General features: G+C 41.2%; 1 protein-coding gene across 14 annotated transcripts in view; it reads left to right on the forward strand.

Moving 5' to 3' along the window:
* Positions 1 to 15,249, forward strand: part of MAGI1 (membrane associated guanylate kinase, WW and PDZ domain containing 1) — a 643,759-nt gene extending 628,510 nt beyond the window's left edge. For 10 of the 14 annotated variants that reach the window (XM_055557176.1, XM_055557178.1, XM_055557179.1 and 7 more), the window contains 5 exons: positions 2,968 to 3,061; positions 3,202 to 3,262; positions 4,237 to 4,380; positions 7,469 to 7,607; positions 11,650 to 15,249. In XM_055557176.1, coding sequence (XP_055413151.1) covers positions 2,968 to 3,061; positions 3,202 to 3,262; positions 4,237 to 4,380; positions 7,469 to 7,607; positions 11,650 to 12,404 — 1,193 coding nt within the window. In that variant the 3' untranslated portion in view covers positions 12,405 to 15,249. Of the gene's footprint in view, positions 1 to 2,967; positions 3,062 to 3,201; positions 3,263 to 4,236; positions 4,381 to 7,468; positions 7,608 to 9,659; positions 9,749 to 11,649 lie in introns of all 14 variants that reach the window. The other 4 variants (XM_055557185.1, XM_055557187.1, XM_055557186.1 and 1 more) reach the window with 1 other exon arrangement.
* Positions 15,250 to 18,239: the final 2,990 nt, after the last annotated feature.

Below are 18,239 nucleotides of genomic sequence, written 5' to 3' on the forward strand. Positions count from 1 at the left end.
GATGACCTTCCACATACTGCCTACTTTTTGTAAGCCTCAGCGTCTTCACCTTTAAAATGGGCATAATTAATCGCACCTATTTCTTTGAGTTATGAGGATGAAATGAAACAGTGCATGTGGGAATGAACCGTACACGGTGTGTAGAACATTGGAAATAATTGAAATATGGTGGTTGTTCATAGATTAAGAAAAACAAACAAAAGGAGAAAAAATTCAGTGGGCTTGCTCAAATAGGCACTTGCTTACAAATGTTAATTTCTGAAATGCTTAATCTTAAGCTTCAACTCAGAACAGATTTGCATATAAATATTTGAAAATAGCAAAGGAATGATGGGAGGAAAATAAATAGAAGAATTCTACTTATACGTATGTTGAGTGGTTATCTGTTACATCTCATCAAACCTTGAAAATGGCAGAAGTACTAAAAAGGCTTGAGAATAGGATCTGATCTGCCTAGAAAACTCTGGCTACCAAAAACACCCAAGAACTCTAAAGGGGAACCTCTGCACAATTCAGTAATTATAATCACTCTAATTACAAGGAAACTTTCTGTTTGGTATCCTGATGGTGATTTCCCCATGGCCCAAGCAATCTTGTGATTTTCCAGAGAGTCTCCATAAAATTAATTACAGTATATAATATGAAGTTTTTTTAAAGGACCAGTACATGTTTATGAAACTTCTGGCAAGTCACACTGACAGGCTTTGCAGTCTCCTAGTCCTTTGTAGGGGCACAGCAGGCAGACTTTATGAAATACCACTTCAATTTATCACCTTGGTTGTGCCGGTTAACTGCGGTCATAAAAACAGACTAATATTATGCTCTTAATATTGTGATAACGGTAATAAATACATGCCACCCATAAAAAAGATGGTCTTCAATTTTTGAGCAGTTTTTATGTGCCGGGCACGAGCCCAAACACTTTTCCTTCCAGGTAGTCTTTGCATCAGTGTTCTTAGATACTTCTGTTATTCTGTATGTGTAGATGAGGAAACTCAAGCATAGAAGGTCTAAGTAACTTTCCTTCAAGTCCCAGCTAGTAAACTGCAAAGTTTGGGTTGCAAAGCCAAGTAGTCTGAGTCTAGTCTCTGACCTTGTAACCAGTACACCCGACGAGCTTGAGAAGCACCACGTCCCCCTCTTGGAGGGTCCCAAGGTATACTGGCACAATTAAGGGTCCACAGGGAAAACAAAACACAGACACGCAAAAACATTTCTGTTTCATCCACTGTTTTTCACCCCTACTTGACCACAGATTACTGTTCCCTCAGATTCTGGTGAAGCATTTGGTAAAACAGGTTCTGTGGGAGATGTCGTTCTGAAGCATGAACTGGATTCACAGTTTTTGTTCACCTGATTGAGTTACATTTTCTTACTAATCTTGTACCACCACTATCCAGATCATAAGCTTTAGGGCTGGAATAGAAACTGTTAAAATCATATTTCAACTGTCTCATTTTGCAGAGAGTTTAAAAAACTTTAACACATTTCCACAGTAATAAATACAAAATAGAAATAGTAGCAAGGGCACTTGCTGCAGTCAATGTATGTTGAGTGCTTACTGTGTGTCAGATACAGCGCCAAGCATTTCATACACTCTACTCCAAGAAAAGGGATGACTATTGTCCTCATCCCTTTCAAGGAAAAGAAGACATACAGATAGTAAGTCAAGGATAAAGAGGTTTGAACCCGGGTCTGATCTCCAGCCCTTTACTTTTAATGCTATTTGTAATGAAAATAGAATAACGGAAAGTCAGACCTAAGCTGAGTAGCATTTTTAGCAAAGTACAGTGGAAGATAGAGCACAAATAAGTGGGATTAGTGAGCTATCCATAGAAACTCCGTTATACGTGATGGGTAGATACATGTATTCCACAAACTATGGAGTGCCTACTGCAAACCTCAGAACTCTTAGAAACTTCTAGACTTCATGGTACACTGTGAAGTAAAGGGGTAGTTTACAGGCTAATCAAGAACTTCACCCCCACATTTAGCCTTTTCTTGATTAGAAAATGTGTGGCAGGTTCCAAACTGTCAATCTAAAAATAAATTCAAATAGTGCAGCTTACTCATCATTGTTTACTATCTGCCTTGATCTTAATGGAGAAATAATTAGTAAAAGAACATAAGACTGATACTATGTAAATTATTTTAATATATTTTTATATATGCACGTCGGTTAGTGGTCTGTAGGCATGTTCATGAGTGTTTTCAAATCCTAGGTTTCCAAGCTCCCAGAGATTAATGAAGATGTTTATGAATGTGTTTAGTGAAGAAGAAAGTCAATTTACATAAGAATATAGTCATATTTGTTACATTAGGGTGGCTTCCTGATTTGTACAACTTAGATTTACATACTGGCTCTGACTAATGCAAGTTTTAAAAATAACTCTTCATGAGTGATACTAGGCAAGATCTCACAAGAATTCCACATTTTTAGTTGTGTTTCACTGAAAGCTTTGGGGAAGAAAGTAGATGTTCTCTGTATGTGTATTTATTAGTAGCAAGAAGTTAGAACACTGACTATTCACATGAGAAAATCAAGCAGACTCACTAAAGATCACCGATAAATTGCAAGGACATTAGCAGAGACATTTATTATTAGCCTGTAAAAGTCTGGGAAATAATTTTGCAGTGATTTGATGGGACTGCCCTTTTCAAGTGATGGGGGAAGAGTGAAAGGCACCTACCTTGTCTATGATTTTTAAAGTACTATTTTCTTGGGCAAACTCTTTATTTCATTTGTGGAAATACCTAGTTGGAGGAATGTCATGGGGGTGTACATGGCTCACATCATAGAAGATCTTAGAATGGTTCTTTACACTCGTGTTTAGAAATTCAAGTCAGAACATTTTGAAATGGTGACAGAGAATTCAGATGTCATTCAGGTGTGGGGCTTCTGCACACCTGATTTGATGATATCTTCTCCGGGGCCTTCATTTCATGATGTTCTCTCTTACCCTGCAGAGTCTTCAAATGCCACTCTGCTGACCAATGCGGAGAAGATAGCCACCATCACCACCACGCACACCCCTTCGCAGCAAGGAGCCCAGGAGACCAGGTCAGACATGACTTGGGCTTCTTTTGTTACTTTCAGGGGAAAAAAGTAACTCTTGGTGGTGTGATGATACTGCTCTTTGATTCTTTCTCAGGCTCTCCATGGCTTGCTCTTATATATTTTTTTTTCTCTTGCTTTGGCAGGAATACCACCAAACCAAAGCCAGAATCTCAGTTTGAATTCAAAGCACCCCAGGCAACACAGGTGAGGACTGTTTCTCTTTTTGCCTTATTGGCTTTGTGCATTTCCTTCCAATTTTCTGAAGCTCTTTTTACCAGGTATCTTATAAGGTACTTGCAATTAACATAAATAACCTTTTATGTAGTAAATATGTACTAAACATGAACTCACATTGGGTTATCAAGTAAATAACATTACTTTACTACCTTTGAAAAATATCCCTAGACATCCTTTTTCTGGAGGCAGGGGACAAGGAGGACCAAACAGAATAAAATGCTACCAATTAATAATAGGTGATCAGAGAAAGAGCAAAACAGGAGATAGCTGGTCATGGTATTCGTAAAGGCATTTATGTCAAGAAAATGTCTTTTGGTTAAGCTGTTTCTCAGACTTGTGAATTTCAGGTGAGACTCCTAAAGCTACCTACCTGTCCCACAAGGTGGTAATGGAGGGTGCACAAGTGATAATAAGTGAAGCAGATTTGGGAAACATTGGGTGATACGGAGTTAAGTAGTTTTTTTTTGTTTTTCCTCCCCGTCACTGGCCTTCTCAAAGCCTTTCCTAATCTTTTCCCAATTCTCCTTAACCAGCATAGGAACCACTGTCAGGATGTGTGGAGCTTGCCATTGCTATTCAAATGATGAGATATTTTAGGGCCTTGGGCAGGGAGGCTAAAACACCAGCAATGTGCAGGATGGTATTATTTAATGAAGGATTTTTCCTGCTACAAATGCAAGTCACAGCCTCACTGATTAAATTTTAATATATGCATGTTGGTATGCAATCTGTATGCACACTCATGAATGTTTTCCACATTCTGGATCTCCAAACTCCTAAGGTTAATTGATATTAATAAACAATTAGAAACCACCAAGAAGGGGATACAAATTGTGCCTTTGGGTCAAATGAGCCATAATGGAGAGTGTTTGGGAAAAGAGAGAGAAATGTGTGTCAATTTAAGTCCTCCCAGAATAACTGCATTTAATTTCTTTGAATAGGAGCAAGATTTTTACACTGTGGAGCTGGAAAGAGGAGCCAAGGGATTTGGTTTCAGTCTTCGAGGCGGTCGAGAGTATAACATGGACCTCTACGTTCTGCGCTTAGCAGAGGATGGTCCTGCAGAAAGGTGTGGGAAGATGAAGGTAAGTAAGGGAGAGGCATCTGGGATGGATGTGAATAAGTCATCTGCAGTGACTTCTTGACATCTTATGATTAGAGCCTGCACGCTCGTGAGCATTACATGTTTCTACAGCTTTTCATCTCTCCCTCAAGCTTAGATGTATCTACCAGAATTAGGTGAGCTCTTCCAACTCTGGCATTGAATAAAGGATTAAAATCACCCATGAACTTACTAAAGTGGATATTGTCTGAATCCCATTTCCAAATCCCAATCCCATTTTCCATCTCTTATACTTAATCTCATATTCAGTTCAGTTCAGTTCAGTCTCTCAGTCGTGTCCGATTCTTTGCGACCCCATGAATTGCAGCACCAACAACTCCCAGAGTTCACTCAAACTCATGTCCATGGAGTCGGTGATGCCATCCAGCTATCTCATCCTCTGTCGTCCCCTTCTCCTCCTGCCCCCAATCCCTCCCAGCATCAGAGTCTTTTCCAATGAGTTAACTCTTCCTATGAGGTGGCCAAAGTATTGGCGTTTCAGCCTCAGCATCATTCCTTCCAGAGAACACCCAGGACTGATCCCCTTTAGAATGGACTGGTTGGATATCCTTGCAGTCCAAGGGACTCTCAAGAGTCTTCTCCAACACCACAGTTCAAAAGCATCAATTCTTTGGCGCTCAGCCTTCTTCACAGTCCAACTCTCACATCCATACATGACCACTGGAAAAACCATAGCCTTGACCAGACCTTTGTTGGCAAAGTAATGTCTCTGCTTTTCAATATGCTATCTAGGTTGGTCATAACTTTCCTTCCAAGGAGTAAGCATCTTTTAATTTCATGGCTGCAATCACCATCTGCAGTGATTTTGGAGCCCCAAAAAATAAAGTCAGCCACTGCTTCCCGATCTATTTCCTATGAAGTGATGTGACCAGATGCCATGATCTTCGTTTTCTGAATGTTGAGCTTTAAGCCACCTTTTTCACTCTCCTCTTTCACTTTCATCAAGAGGCTTTTTAGTTCCTCTTCACTTTCTGCCATAAGGGTGGTGTCATCTGCATATCTGAGGTTATTGATATTTCTCCCAGCAATCTTGATTCCAGCTTGTGCTTCTTCCAGCCTTACTTCCCTGGAATTCCTGGATATCCCAGCATGCTTTGAGAGCAGGAAGCCACGTGGTTCTGTAGGTTCTGGGTGGTGAGCTCCATTCAGTCTCTCACTACTCACTGCCACCTTTCCCTGGCCTCAGGAATGAGTTAACTGTCTTTCTTAACAGTGGGCCAAGGACACCATCACATGAATATTCAAGATCATTTGGTATTACTCAGTAATGCAAATTTTAAACGCACACATGCCAAAAAAAACCACTGTGTTCTATTTCCATATCTAATATTTCCTACTACGTATGAATATGTTGCTCTTCTGGGCAGATCAAATGATTTTTAAAAAATCGTTTGTTCATTATATCTAGGGGGCATAGATTGAGACATACATAGGGAGCAGTTTGGAAGGAATTAAAAGAAATCAAGAGTCAGATCAGGAAAGGAAAAAAGTGAATAAAATTAGTCCTGAGCAGAAAGGGCGGAAAGTGACCAAAGATAAGGAATTTAATACTTGTAACTTAAGACAGAATCTTGAAGTTTATATTTCTGAAGACTGAATTTTTTAATAAGATTTTTTTTTAATTGAGAAAGTAGACCAGGAATGTGATTTTTTAGAATTAGATAAAAAAATGATGCATGGTAAGAATATAATTTCCAAGGTCAAACTATGTACCCGTTTCTTATATATCCTTCCTCTATATATACACATGCATAATTTGTGCATATACAGTGGTATATAGTCTTTTTGTTCGTATTTCAAACACATGGATTTTGTTTTTAGCACCCCACTCCAGTACTCTTGCCTGGAAAATCCCATGGATAGAGGGGCCTGGTGGGCTGCAGTCCATGGGGTCGCTAGGAGTCGGACACGACTGAACGACTTCACTTTATTTTTTCGCTTTCATGCATTGGAGAAGGAAATGGCAACCCACTCCAGTGTTCTTGCCTGGAGAATCCCAGGGATGGGGGAGCCTGGTGGGCTACCATCTATGGGGTCGCACGGAAGCGACTTAGCAGCAGTTACTCATTTAAAAAAGCTTCTGATTGAAAGAAACACCATTATTATATTTTGTATCATGCTATCTAGTTCACATGACATACTGTAACATTTAATTGGACCTCAACATGAAAGGCATGAGTTGTTATCCTCCCCTTACTCAGATGAGGAAATGAACTGCAAAAAAGTAGAGAACTTAGCCAAGATCACTTAGCTAACAAGTGATAGGACTCAAATTCAGTGCCTTAAACTCCAGCACCAGTCTTTTTCTCTTCTGCCTTCTAGAATATGTGCTTCTTGAGAGGAAGTATCTGGCCTGTCTTGTTCACTCCTTTACCTCCAACATATTAGCAGTCAGTGTATCAGCCCGGAGTGTGGTCTCATCTGAAGGCTCCTCTAGGGAAGGATTTGCCTCTAAAGCTTCATGGTTGTTGTCAGGATCAGTGCAGCTGGGGCTGTTGGCCTGAGCCCTCTCTGGTTTCAGTACCATAGGCTCCGTCACAACATGCATCAGAATAGACAAGGGAGACGACAAATGAGGGCCAGTAAGGCAAAAGCCAAAGTTATTTTTGTAACCTTATCTTTGACCTGTCATCACATTTACCATGTTCTGTTTGTGAAAAGCAAGTCATTCATTCCAGCCCACATCCAAAGGAAAGGAGTTTACACAGGGTATGAATTGAAGTAGGCAAGGATCACTGGGGGCCATTCTAGAAGCTGTCGACCACATCCTCTTCCTTCAGCAACTTATGTTTCCCTCTGCTTTATTTTTTTACCTTAGCGCTTACACGATCTCACGTACCATGTATTTTTTTAAGTTGCCCGTTGTATTATATTTCCCATATTAGAATGTCATCTCCTTGAGGACAGAGAGTTTAGGGGTTTTTTTTTTCATTTCTGTCTCCTAAGTAATAGAAGATTTTTCTGGAACATGTTCAGTGAAATCATAAAGCATCTCCATAGCTGATGAAACCCTTTGGTGATCTTCTCACTTGGCTCTCTCTTTCTGGCAGGTTGGTGATGAAATTTTAGAGATCAATGGTGAGACCACCAAAAACATGAAGCATTCTCGGGCTATAGAACTGATTAAGAATGGTGGCCGCAGAGTGCGTCTGTTTCTGAAGCGGGGAGACGGCTCAGTCCCAGAATATGGTGGGTCAAACTATGAAAACATTCCTTCCTTCCCTGGCATGACTCCATGAATTTGTCTCCAGAACTGCAGCAGGAAAGTCTTTTGTTTCCCCTATTCACCAGTGTCTTACCAGCCTCTCGCACCATGTGATTATTTGCCTCGCTTGTTCTGAAATCTCTACACATTTCATCCTTTTGCTTGCTCACGTGGACTGGGGCATGGTCTAAGACAAGATCTTTATATAGCCCCCTTTCTGATAATCAGAGAGAACATTTTGTCTAGTCCGACCAAGAGCGAAGGAATGTTTGTTTGAACTGTGCCAAACCGTTTCTCAGATCCAATTGTTAGCACAAAATGACTCTACTCCTTTTAAGAAGCAGGAAAGCAGGTTTCCTGAGTGATAATGTTGAGGCACAATTTTTTTTCTCCTCTCTTGTTTTTGATTACTTGATATCTTTATTTAAGAGGCATGAATTTTGGAGATGATTTGGGGGCCTTGCTCAGCATCAAGGAGGTGTATACAGTTCTTCTGCATCCCTCCCACTGGTCCCTACCCCAAATCAGACCACCTGAGCCCACAACTACCAAACAAACAAAACTGTTGAAACTTTAGCCATATGTTTTTAGATGATAAAGGATGAAATCAGTTCCCAGTGCCCATCATGAGGGAAACATGTTACTATACCTTTCCTGTGAGGAAAGCCAGCTTATGCATAGAGTTCCTTTGTCATATCTGTAGACATGATTTGACTAAACAGCAATGATCTTTACATAGCTTAGTGTTCTGATGGCAAAATATTGTATATTATAATAATTATGTCCTATTTGAGATTCTTGTTTAAAATTTAAAGGAAAAAAAAAAGCTATGCCCTAGATGTAGGGCTCTTCTTCCCAACCAAAGGTCTACAAAAGTTTCTATAGAAACTGTGATTGAATGGTCCCCATATACATCGGTCCCCTTTATTAGGGATTTATCTGTTATTGCCCTCTTTTCTGAAAGTCATTTGGCACAATTCCCAGTTGTGTTTTGGACTTGATGAGATCCTTAATTCAGGTGCAGGTCAAGGAGAACGAGAACTCCTTTGAAGGACAGTCTTCCCAGGTGTTGGACATCCATACAGGTGCAAAATAATGAGGGGCCCGTGGTGGGGGAGGGGTGGGCATCTGATGAGGCCCCTTTAGACATGCCCAGCCACAGGGGAAGTATTGTGACAACATTACGATGCCACAACTGTGCACTGTACTAAACCTTGACTGTAGGTGTACCGATGCCACTGAAACTGTGTAACATTGTCTCCCTTTTCTGTCTTCCCTATGCTTCTGTTGGATGTGATCTTTCATTTGCGAGTCATCATCAGTAACCTGTGTACCTTCTCAAAACCTATGTCTTTTGCACTGAGGATGAAAATCCAACACTAACCAATGTTCTTTGGGCTAAAAATAAAGATCATTTCAATACACCGTTTTTTTTTTTTTTTTTTCCAAAAAGGGTTGAATGTGCCAGGGTTGTGCTCCTGTAACGTCTCCATATGTCATTGGGACTAAATTTCTCTAATTCTATTGATTAGAGTCACAAATGGGTTATAATATGTTAAGTTCCAATATTTTTCTGACTTGATTGGAACCTGCTTCTCTGTGAGGCTATTTTTGTAATGAGTTTTTTGTACTTAATTTAACTGCCGCGGTCTTGGGGGCGGGGAGGGGGAGGGAGGGAACTTTGTTCTTCTGTTGTTTATTGTTAATGCTCTCCTATGCCAGCCTGTCATCGTTCCAGTTGTTTGAAAAAGAAAGAAAGTAAAAGAAAAAAAAGGATGCATCCATTGTCTGGGTTCTCTCACCTTATCTGGCTGTCTGAAAACGTCACTGTTCTGATTTTGGTCTCTGCAGCCTTATTTGAGTGTTGCCTTAGACTGTCTGACTGGACAAATAAACTCTCTTTACCCTATGTTAACAAATGCAGATTTTTTTTTCTTTCCTCTTTGTTATAGGGAATCTAAATGTTCAACTTTTTCTCTTTCTCTCTTTCTCTCTCTTCTCTGACTGTTCTTGGTGCTGGGCCCTCCCTTCTACAGCGATGATACCTCCTAATATCGCTGCATGTATGAGAAATGAAAAGCTCGGGGAGGCTTGCTTCTACCTTATGGGCCATAATCAAACTACGGTTTGTAGCTCAATCAATACTAGGTGTTTCTGTGCTGTGGCCTAATTTCCTCATTGCTTCTGCTTTAGCTCTGTTTTGATATGTTTGGCAATTCATTCTGAGCACCCTGCGTTCTTTGAATTGTAAGTACACCACTGACTCTGTGGAAGCCTTACTCTCCCTTCTCTTAAATATAGGTGTAGGAAACCCCAAGGTGAGATTCAGGATGGTCACTGAAGCCCCTTCCCTCACCTAGATCTTAAAATGACTTCATAAGCTTCTGTGTGTGTTATTTCTAGACACCTCCCCAGCCATTCCAAAACAACAAATCTCAGATCACAAAGCTCTCACCTCGAGAGATAAGACTGCTAAAACAGGAAGATGAGATTTCCTACTTAGTTATCTCTTGTCGAATGACAGTCCAGGGGCCAAATCTTGTTCACAGCCTGTTTTTGAATTGATAAGTAAAGTTTTATTGGCACATAACCATGCCCGTTTCTTGTATGTGTTGTCTATGGCTGCGTTTGCCATATAGTGGCAGATGAACAGTTGTGACGAAGTATGTGGCATGCAAAAACCATAAATATTTTACTCTTTGGCCCTTTACAGAAAAAAGTTTACTGATTCCTGCTTTAGGCTATGTTCCTGTTTTTGTTAAAACTCACCCTAGGTTTTGGGAGATCATTCGTGAAAGATTAATTGCCTAATGTTGACCTTGTTGACTCATGAAAGATCCTTAAAGAGCACCCATGATTTCTTAGTCTCTGTGACTGTGGCCCTGGATTGTCCTCCATGATGCAGCACATCAGTTCTGGTGCTGAGCCTGGAATGGGATAGTATATATGACTTACTGGGTTTAGGTATGACAAAGCTTTGAAAAGAACTCTCCTAAATCCAGGATGCTATTTAATGTTTTTGCAGTGTCATTTCAGATAGTTTAACAATAAACAGGAGCCTTTATAGGGTTCCCCTGCTTTTTAATCTACAGATGTCTTAAGGTTGTAAAAAGTCACCCAGTGAATCCACACCTTAGATGTAATTCTGGCTGCTTTTATAGCATCGAGAAGAGTGCCTCTATGCAAACCCCATGTAATGTCAAATGTGCACTTGACAACCTCTCTTCCACTTCCTTTTATCTGTCAGATGACTCCACAGTTTAAAAACAGCTCCTTAAACATATGCAAAAATAAAAAAAATAGTTGCACAGCACTCACACAGGTAGAGAGAACGTTTAATGGGCCCTCCCATAATGTCACGTTTGCCCGTCGTCAACATCTGGCTGTGTTGCCTCTGTCATTGCCAGCCTGGATTTTTTTTTTTAATGAAAGTATACTTTGCTTACAGTAACTTTCATAAAGCCTGAGGGTCCAGAGCAGTGAATTTCTACCTCTCTATGAACCCATTTAATCCCTACTCAGATCAAAACATAGATTCTTTCCATTCCCTTACAAAGTTCCCTCATGCCCCTCTAGTTCAACAGCCCAGATTTTTGTAAGCAAATAAAACAATCTTTAAAGAAAGGAATATTTTCTGTCATGGAGTGGGGGGAGATGTCAGGGAGGAAGGGTGATGGCTGGGGAAAAAAGAACGGGAGATATTAAGGGGGAGGGCCATTTTGATACTTCTAGACAGATTACTTGGGTTATACCTTTAAAGACTAAACTCATGACTGATGTTACAAGTGGAATGATCTATATGAGTATAAAGATAGTAGGCTAGATACCCAAAGCCACAAGTACCAGTTTTTAACCATGGCTAGTTACAATTATACTTAAATTAACTAAGAGTCAGTTGGGCTTTGATTCTGATTGCTTTTAACAGTTGTTTGTTTGTTGTGACTAATGGGGGCTCAAGAGGGCGGGTGGGGACAGGAGCCAAGGTCCTTGATACCAAACTGTTACTCTCGTTTCTCTTCCTGGCAGACCCCAGCAGCGACGGGAACGGCCCCCCCACCGGTCCACAAGGTGTTCCGGAAATGAGGGCTGGGCCCCCTGACCGCCGACAGCATCCATCATTGGAGTCCAGCTACCCACCCGATCTTCACAAATCATCACCACATGGGGAAAAGCGGGCACACGTGAGAGATCCCAAAGGCAGCAGAGAGTATAGCAGACAACCCAATGAACATCACACATGGAATGGAACTTCTAGAAAACCCGACAGTGGGGCTTGCCGACCCAAGGACCGGGCACCCGAGGGACGAAGAGACGCCCAACCCGAGCGGATGGTGACCAATGGCCCCAAGAGGAGGTCTCCGGAGAAGCGGAGGGAAGGCACGCGCAGCGCTGACAACACTTTGGAGAGAAGGGAGAAGCAGGAGAAGAGGAAGGAGGTTTCCCCGGAGAGGAGGCGAGAGCGGTCCCCGACCCGCCGGAGGGATGGCTCTCCAGGCCGGCGGCGGCGGTCCCTGGAGAGACTCTTGGATCAGAGAAGATCGCCCGAGCGCAAGAGAGGAAGCTCGCCCGAAAGGAGAGCCAAATCCACCGACCGGAGGCGGACCAAGTCCCCCGAGCGGAGGAGAGAGCGGTCCCTGGAGAAAAGGAACAAAGAGGACAGAGGCAGCCACCGGGAGAGGGACGAGACGAGTCTAAGACAGGACACCGGCCGGAGTTCCAGACATCCCCCGGAGCAGCGGAGAAGACCTTACAAAGAATGCAGCACAGACCTCAGTATCTGAGAGCCTGTGTCACGTTCCCAGCCTTTACCATGTCAAAGGTTCCAAGAGGAAGCTCACAAACCTGAAATCTTTTAGTTTCTTACCTAATGAAGCATCTGACGTCAGCTTGATGATCCTCTGACTAGCGACATTTGATGCATTTGAAATCTTATAAGAAAAAAAATATATATGAAAAGTGTTGTGCCTGATGTATCATATTAAAGAAAGTATTTTTAAATGCATACTTTTTTGGGAAATTATTTGCTAAATGCTTCCCCAAAGGGATATAAATTTTGTTTCTACATTAACTGTAGAATTGTTAAGAATTGTTCCCTTTGGGGGTGGGGGTGATCTTTTCCTCTCCTGGTTAATTGGGGCTGTTGATCATTTTCTCTAAGTAAGGAAAATTATTGATCAAATTTAATTAATTTGATGGAGACTGTTATGTACTGATGTAGTGCTATAGTGTAGTTAGGAGTTTGGTGGTTGTTGTTTTTTTGATAAAAGCAAAAAGGCAAAAGTTATATTTGTAAAAGCTGAGGACTCTTTGGAATAAATGAGGATTACTGATGATCCTAAAGTTAAGCAAACTGTATGAAGAGACTACTGTTGCAAATGAAGGATATTTATAGCTAAAGGACACAGCACAAAGCACAAAGAAATGTTATGTTCTCAAGTTATTCTCCATTCAGAAAACAGTTTGTACTCTCCCTGGCTGTAGAAAGGTGCAGAGAGGAGAAGGTGGGTCACCATTACCTAAACGCAGCCCAAGCACAGATGGTCAGGTTCATTAGCATCACCAGCACTGAATGAGAATCTCGTTAAGGCAGTGCCATGCAAGTTTTGCTCAACTACTAGAAGGAACGCACAGCAAACACCTTTGGTGTTGTCTTGCCTGATTTGAGACTGAATAGTAAATGGCATGGGAGACAATGTGCTGGTGTGAGGAGCCCTAAGAAGCACTAGTACAGAAAGTTAAGTTTCCCCTTTTTATCCTGAGCCTGTGGTTGCCCTTTGCCAAACTGGGGAGGAGGGAGTAAGCCTTGGTAGAAGAACTTCTCTGTTGATATTTAAAGACATGAGGGTTGGGCATGCTCATTCTTAGAAATGCCAATTTTCTTTGGAACCATAATAAAAATCTCCAAAATGGTTGAAAGAGAAGGATTCGATTTCATTGGTTCTAGATCTGGTTGACAAACATCTGCACTTATGACCCTGTCCTTTTAATCTTTGGACAGAACAAAGTATAGAAATTTTTCTTTAATAGAAGACATTCTTTTGCTATCTCACAGGAGGTTGGTTGGGTCGGCTGTAGCCCCGGGTTGTGGTTGAAATGAATTACTGCCTAGCTGAGCCAAAACCTTTGCTTGTACCTGTTGGACCACTACAACAAATCGCTGCTTATGATGCATTGCGTATTTCTGTAGTACTGTTTTGCATTTTCCATACAGACACAAAACTTTGCAAGTCAATCACTGTTGTTCTCATGGTACTGTTTAAAAAAAAAAAAAAAGGATAAAGAAAAAAAATGGAGAAAACCAGCCAATTATCTTGTGTACAGAGTTAAAAATTGTAATTAATAGAGCCTGTTTTAAAAACAAACAACTGTTGCCTTTTTTTCTTGTATAAAAGAGAATTTATGACAAAAAAATTAGCTGTGAGGAATGTGACATGTGTTTATATTTCTGAATATGGAACAAATTGATTCATTGGGATATATTTTACTGTAAACTAAATCAGGTATGTAAAGCTGTTTTAAAAATGGGAGACTATATAAGTAATTCTCTAAAGCTTTAGTTGATTTGAATATCATCATTTCCTCCATGGTGAGCCTGCTTGTGAATTATTAAGCACTTGTTTGCATTTCTGTTCTTCATTCATTTCTTGCGGTGTGCTGTGGACTTAATGCTCTTTCTGTATTGATGAAAAGCAGTATGTGGGCCAATCTTTTTATAAAACACTATGCATATATAAATATTACATTGTTCATAGCTTTATTCGACTTATGGGTTTAACAACATTACAATGAGTAGCTGTCCTTCTGTGGATATGCACAAACCAAGTTCATTTCCTGGAACAGACACAATGTACATTCTATAGCTAAAAAAGAGGAAAAAGTCTGAGACTGCTAATTTTTATCTTCAGAGTTTTCCATACAGAGCATACATTGAGCTACAGTAGTATGGTGAGGGAGAACGCAACTGAATAATGATGTTCTTTTTTCATCAATTTCCTAAGAGCCAACTGGGGATTTTATTCCTAGGGCTCCACTGCTAGGAATTCTCTCGCTCATTCTAGCCAAATCCATGATGTTAAATGATCGATGCTCTCGATTGTGGTCTAGAGTTTTAAATAAATGAAATCAAGAGGTGGATTTTTGGAGTGGATCGTGACGTTAACATCTCAGTGTCTCTCTTGTTGTCAGAGACGTTTGACATGTTAAAATCTATGTGCTGCCCACCTGGGCTTGGCTTTATCCGTGAAGACTTTTAGTGTGGCAGTGTCATCTGAGTTTCATACTTTGAAAATACCGTGCTTTACAGGGACTATACATTAAGCAGAAAGATAAGAGTTTTTCTCTGAACTACTGTAACCTTAAATTGGAGACTGATTCTTTTGAGCCTACTTTCCCTAGTTCCCCACTTCATGTAAATGTCTTGATGAGAAATGATATGAATGAGTATTTTGTATGATTAAATCAAACCCTTTAGGAACTCCCCTCCCACCCATGAGACAGTTGATGCCGGAAAGAATGTTGTGGGGAGGACTTAACACCCTACTTGTATTTTTTAAGTTTCTTTTGTGAAAGATTTTTTAATGCATTTTTACTGTAAAAATACATGGAAATGTATGCATTCCATAACCACGATTGCTTCTGGATTGATATCTTTCTTGTCTCTGTGTTGTCTCAAATATATCAGGGTCACGTAACCAAGTAAGAGTGTCTGGCTCCCAATGCAGTGAACTATCATACCATTCTGTTGAAAGGGAAGAGATGATGGTCTTTCAGTAGTATAGTGCCTTGCTACTCAAAATCCAGTCTGTAGACCAACTGCCATCTCGTCACTGGAGAGCATATTAGAAATGCAAAGTTTCAAACCCCACTCTTGACCTACTGAGTCAGAATGTGCCTTTAGCAAGATCCCCATCTAATATGAATGCACATGAAAGTCTGAGCTGCATGGTATTGCACGGAACCCTGGTGATAAAGCACAACCTGCTAAGCCAAGAACGTCATTGCCTCCTGACTGTGTAATATTGGGCCAGTTCCTTAACCTCTTTTAAAGAATCAGTTTCCTCATCTTTGAAGGGGCAGATGTCATAGAGTTGGTGAAAGGAAATGCAAAGTGATTAGCACGCCTCTGACAATCAGAAAAATCCTCAGTAAATAACACTAAACTTTTTTTTTTTTTTAAGGAGGATTTTTCTGCATTCCAATCAATATTCTACTCCTTTGTATTGTCCTGGTTTATTTTCCAATCAAAACAAAGAAGAATTTTCTCGATTAAAATGGGGAAGAAGGCCTTCTATTTTAATTGTAAAGTTAGCAAACAATGTGGTTCATACTGCTTCACAAGTATAAAAATTACAGTGACCAGTGTTTTAAAATAGGAATCCAAAATGCCATGCTGTGAAAGTTAAGATGAAAATAGCCTCAAAACTTATCTCTTGGTGATAGAGATGTATGTGAAGTTAGACATACTTTTAACTTGATGAAAAGGCTAACCAGTCAGAGAGTGACTCTGCATGTATTCTGGTTGATCATGTAGTTTGTAATCCTTTCCAGTTTCCTTACAGCTTTTGGATTGTTCCTTCAGATGACGTAGTAGTTAGGATTTTCTCAGAACCTGAGTTCCTAGGCACTCAAAAAGTATCGTGTGTGATAGTATATTGCTTTATTTTGTCACCAACATGGTGATTGTAGACACTGCTCACTTCCCCAAACTGTCTTTTGCTAAAGATGGTATCTAGATTGGTCCTTGGCTTAACTGACAATGGAAACTATTTGTGAAACCCTTACATTGCACAAGTTCTTTGCCTGTCATAAATGGTCACACCACAAAGAATGTGCTGAGGGCCAATTAGAGCTCTCAGGATTTTTCCTGCTGGGGGGCCAGTGTGAGACCACCTCAGGTGGTCTGCATCAATTGGGAAAGGCCCTTCCGAGTTCTTCCAGGAGACTTTTCTTACCATCCCTCAGCATCATCAGCATGAGGGCATTCCGCACAGTAAGATGCTATTGCTCTTGCAGTATGTGTAATTACAAACTTTTAAGAAAAATAACAAAGCTGGCCCCTTCCAATACAGTTATGTTTTTCTTTTTGTTTTTGCAGGAGTGGACCTTCTGTGAAAATGTTTTGACAGTTTCCTCCAGTGATGTCTTTAATCATTGTGCTCATTGTCAGGGGCAGGAGTGGTGTGGTTTTACTTCTCCACACCGCACACGACATCAGGTGTTCACTCAAGCCAAAGGGCAAGGCCTTTTTGAAAGCACATAGATCTCAGCAAGGTGGTGGAACTGCACAACTCAGATTGGAACTTGAACCCACTGTCTTTGAATTGAGATCACATACCGGGCCTCAGAACTTTATGAAACTCAGATTCTTTGTGTCTCATCGCAGAAAGAATTCAGTGGGAGACAAAGTGATAGATAAGAAGTGGACTTCTTTAGAGTCATACACATTCCATAGACAGAATGCAGTCTGCCTCAAAAGACAAGAGAGACCCTAAGGCATGGTCATCTCAGAAAGTGAGAGCAGCCAAGGGCGAAACACACACTGCAGTGTGGAGTGTGGGCAGGCCCCATAGGTGAGAGACCCTGAAATATGGGGTGGTTACTTTTTATGCCTTGGATAATTTTTTTTGGCCATGTCCTGTGGGCTTCCCAGGTTGCGCTCGCGCTACCTGTCAGTGCAGGAGACGTGCAGTGTAAGAGATGCATGTTCAATCCGTGGGTCCGGAAGATCCCCTGGAGAGGGGCATGGCAACCCACTCCAGTGTTCTTGCCTGGAGAATTCCAAGGACAGTGGAAACTGGCAGACTACAGTCCATAGGGCCACACAGAGTCAGACAGGAGTGAAGCGACTTAGCACGCACACAGTCACAGGCACAGGCCATGGCAGTGGAAGTGCAGAGTCCTAACTACTAGACTGCCAGAAAATTCCCTGGGGTGGGTAATTTCATATGCTAATGAGTAGGAGGATTATTCCAACTATTTGAGGGAGGTGGTGCTTGGAAGGGCTGGAATTTCTAGGAACTGTCATGGTGCTGGTGGGCGTGTCATTTAGCTAATTATTATAATGAGTGAGTAAGGAGGCGCAAGGTACACTGGAGGTTGAGGCTTCCGCCATCTTGGACCTAGGCAGTTCTAACCAGTTCAGCAGTGTCCTCTGGCTTCAGTTGTGCCCTGCCTGCTTCCCTCCACTTTCTGTGGTATTAACAGTGAATACTGGAGTTTTGCATGTGACTGCTGCCTTTCCACCTAACTGCTAAGTATGCTTTGTCATGTTGAGGAAATAATACCTTGGTCTGCACAGCAGGGCCCTCTAAATGCCACACCATACTGGTAAGCATTGACTTTCTAAGTATATTTATCTCTCAGGGAAGAAATTCCCTTTGATTGCCTAGGATCCTACAGGTGAAGGGAAAAGAGCTCAAAAAGGCTGCTAATTCCTACATGTGTCATAGTCAAGGCTGTGACATATTCATTCTTTTAACACATTGAGGACCACTGTGGGCCAGGTACAGCCTGCGACTAGAAACACCTGCTCCCGGTCTTGAACACGTATAGTTTAGTGGGGGAAAGTCAATGGTCAAATACTTATAAACTCCATTTCAAGCAGAAGCACAGGGTAT

Source organism: Bubalus kerabau, chromosome 20 (assembly GCF_029407905.1).
Source record: "Bubalus kerabau isolate K-KA32 ecotype Philippines breed swamp buffalo chromosome 20, PCC_UOA_SB_1v2, whole genome shotgun sequence".
In the NCBI taxonomy this organism is placed as follows: domain Eukaryota; kingdom Metazoa; phylum Chordata; class Mammalia; order Artiodactyla; family Bovidae; genus Bubalus; species Bubalus kerabau.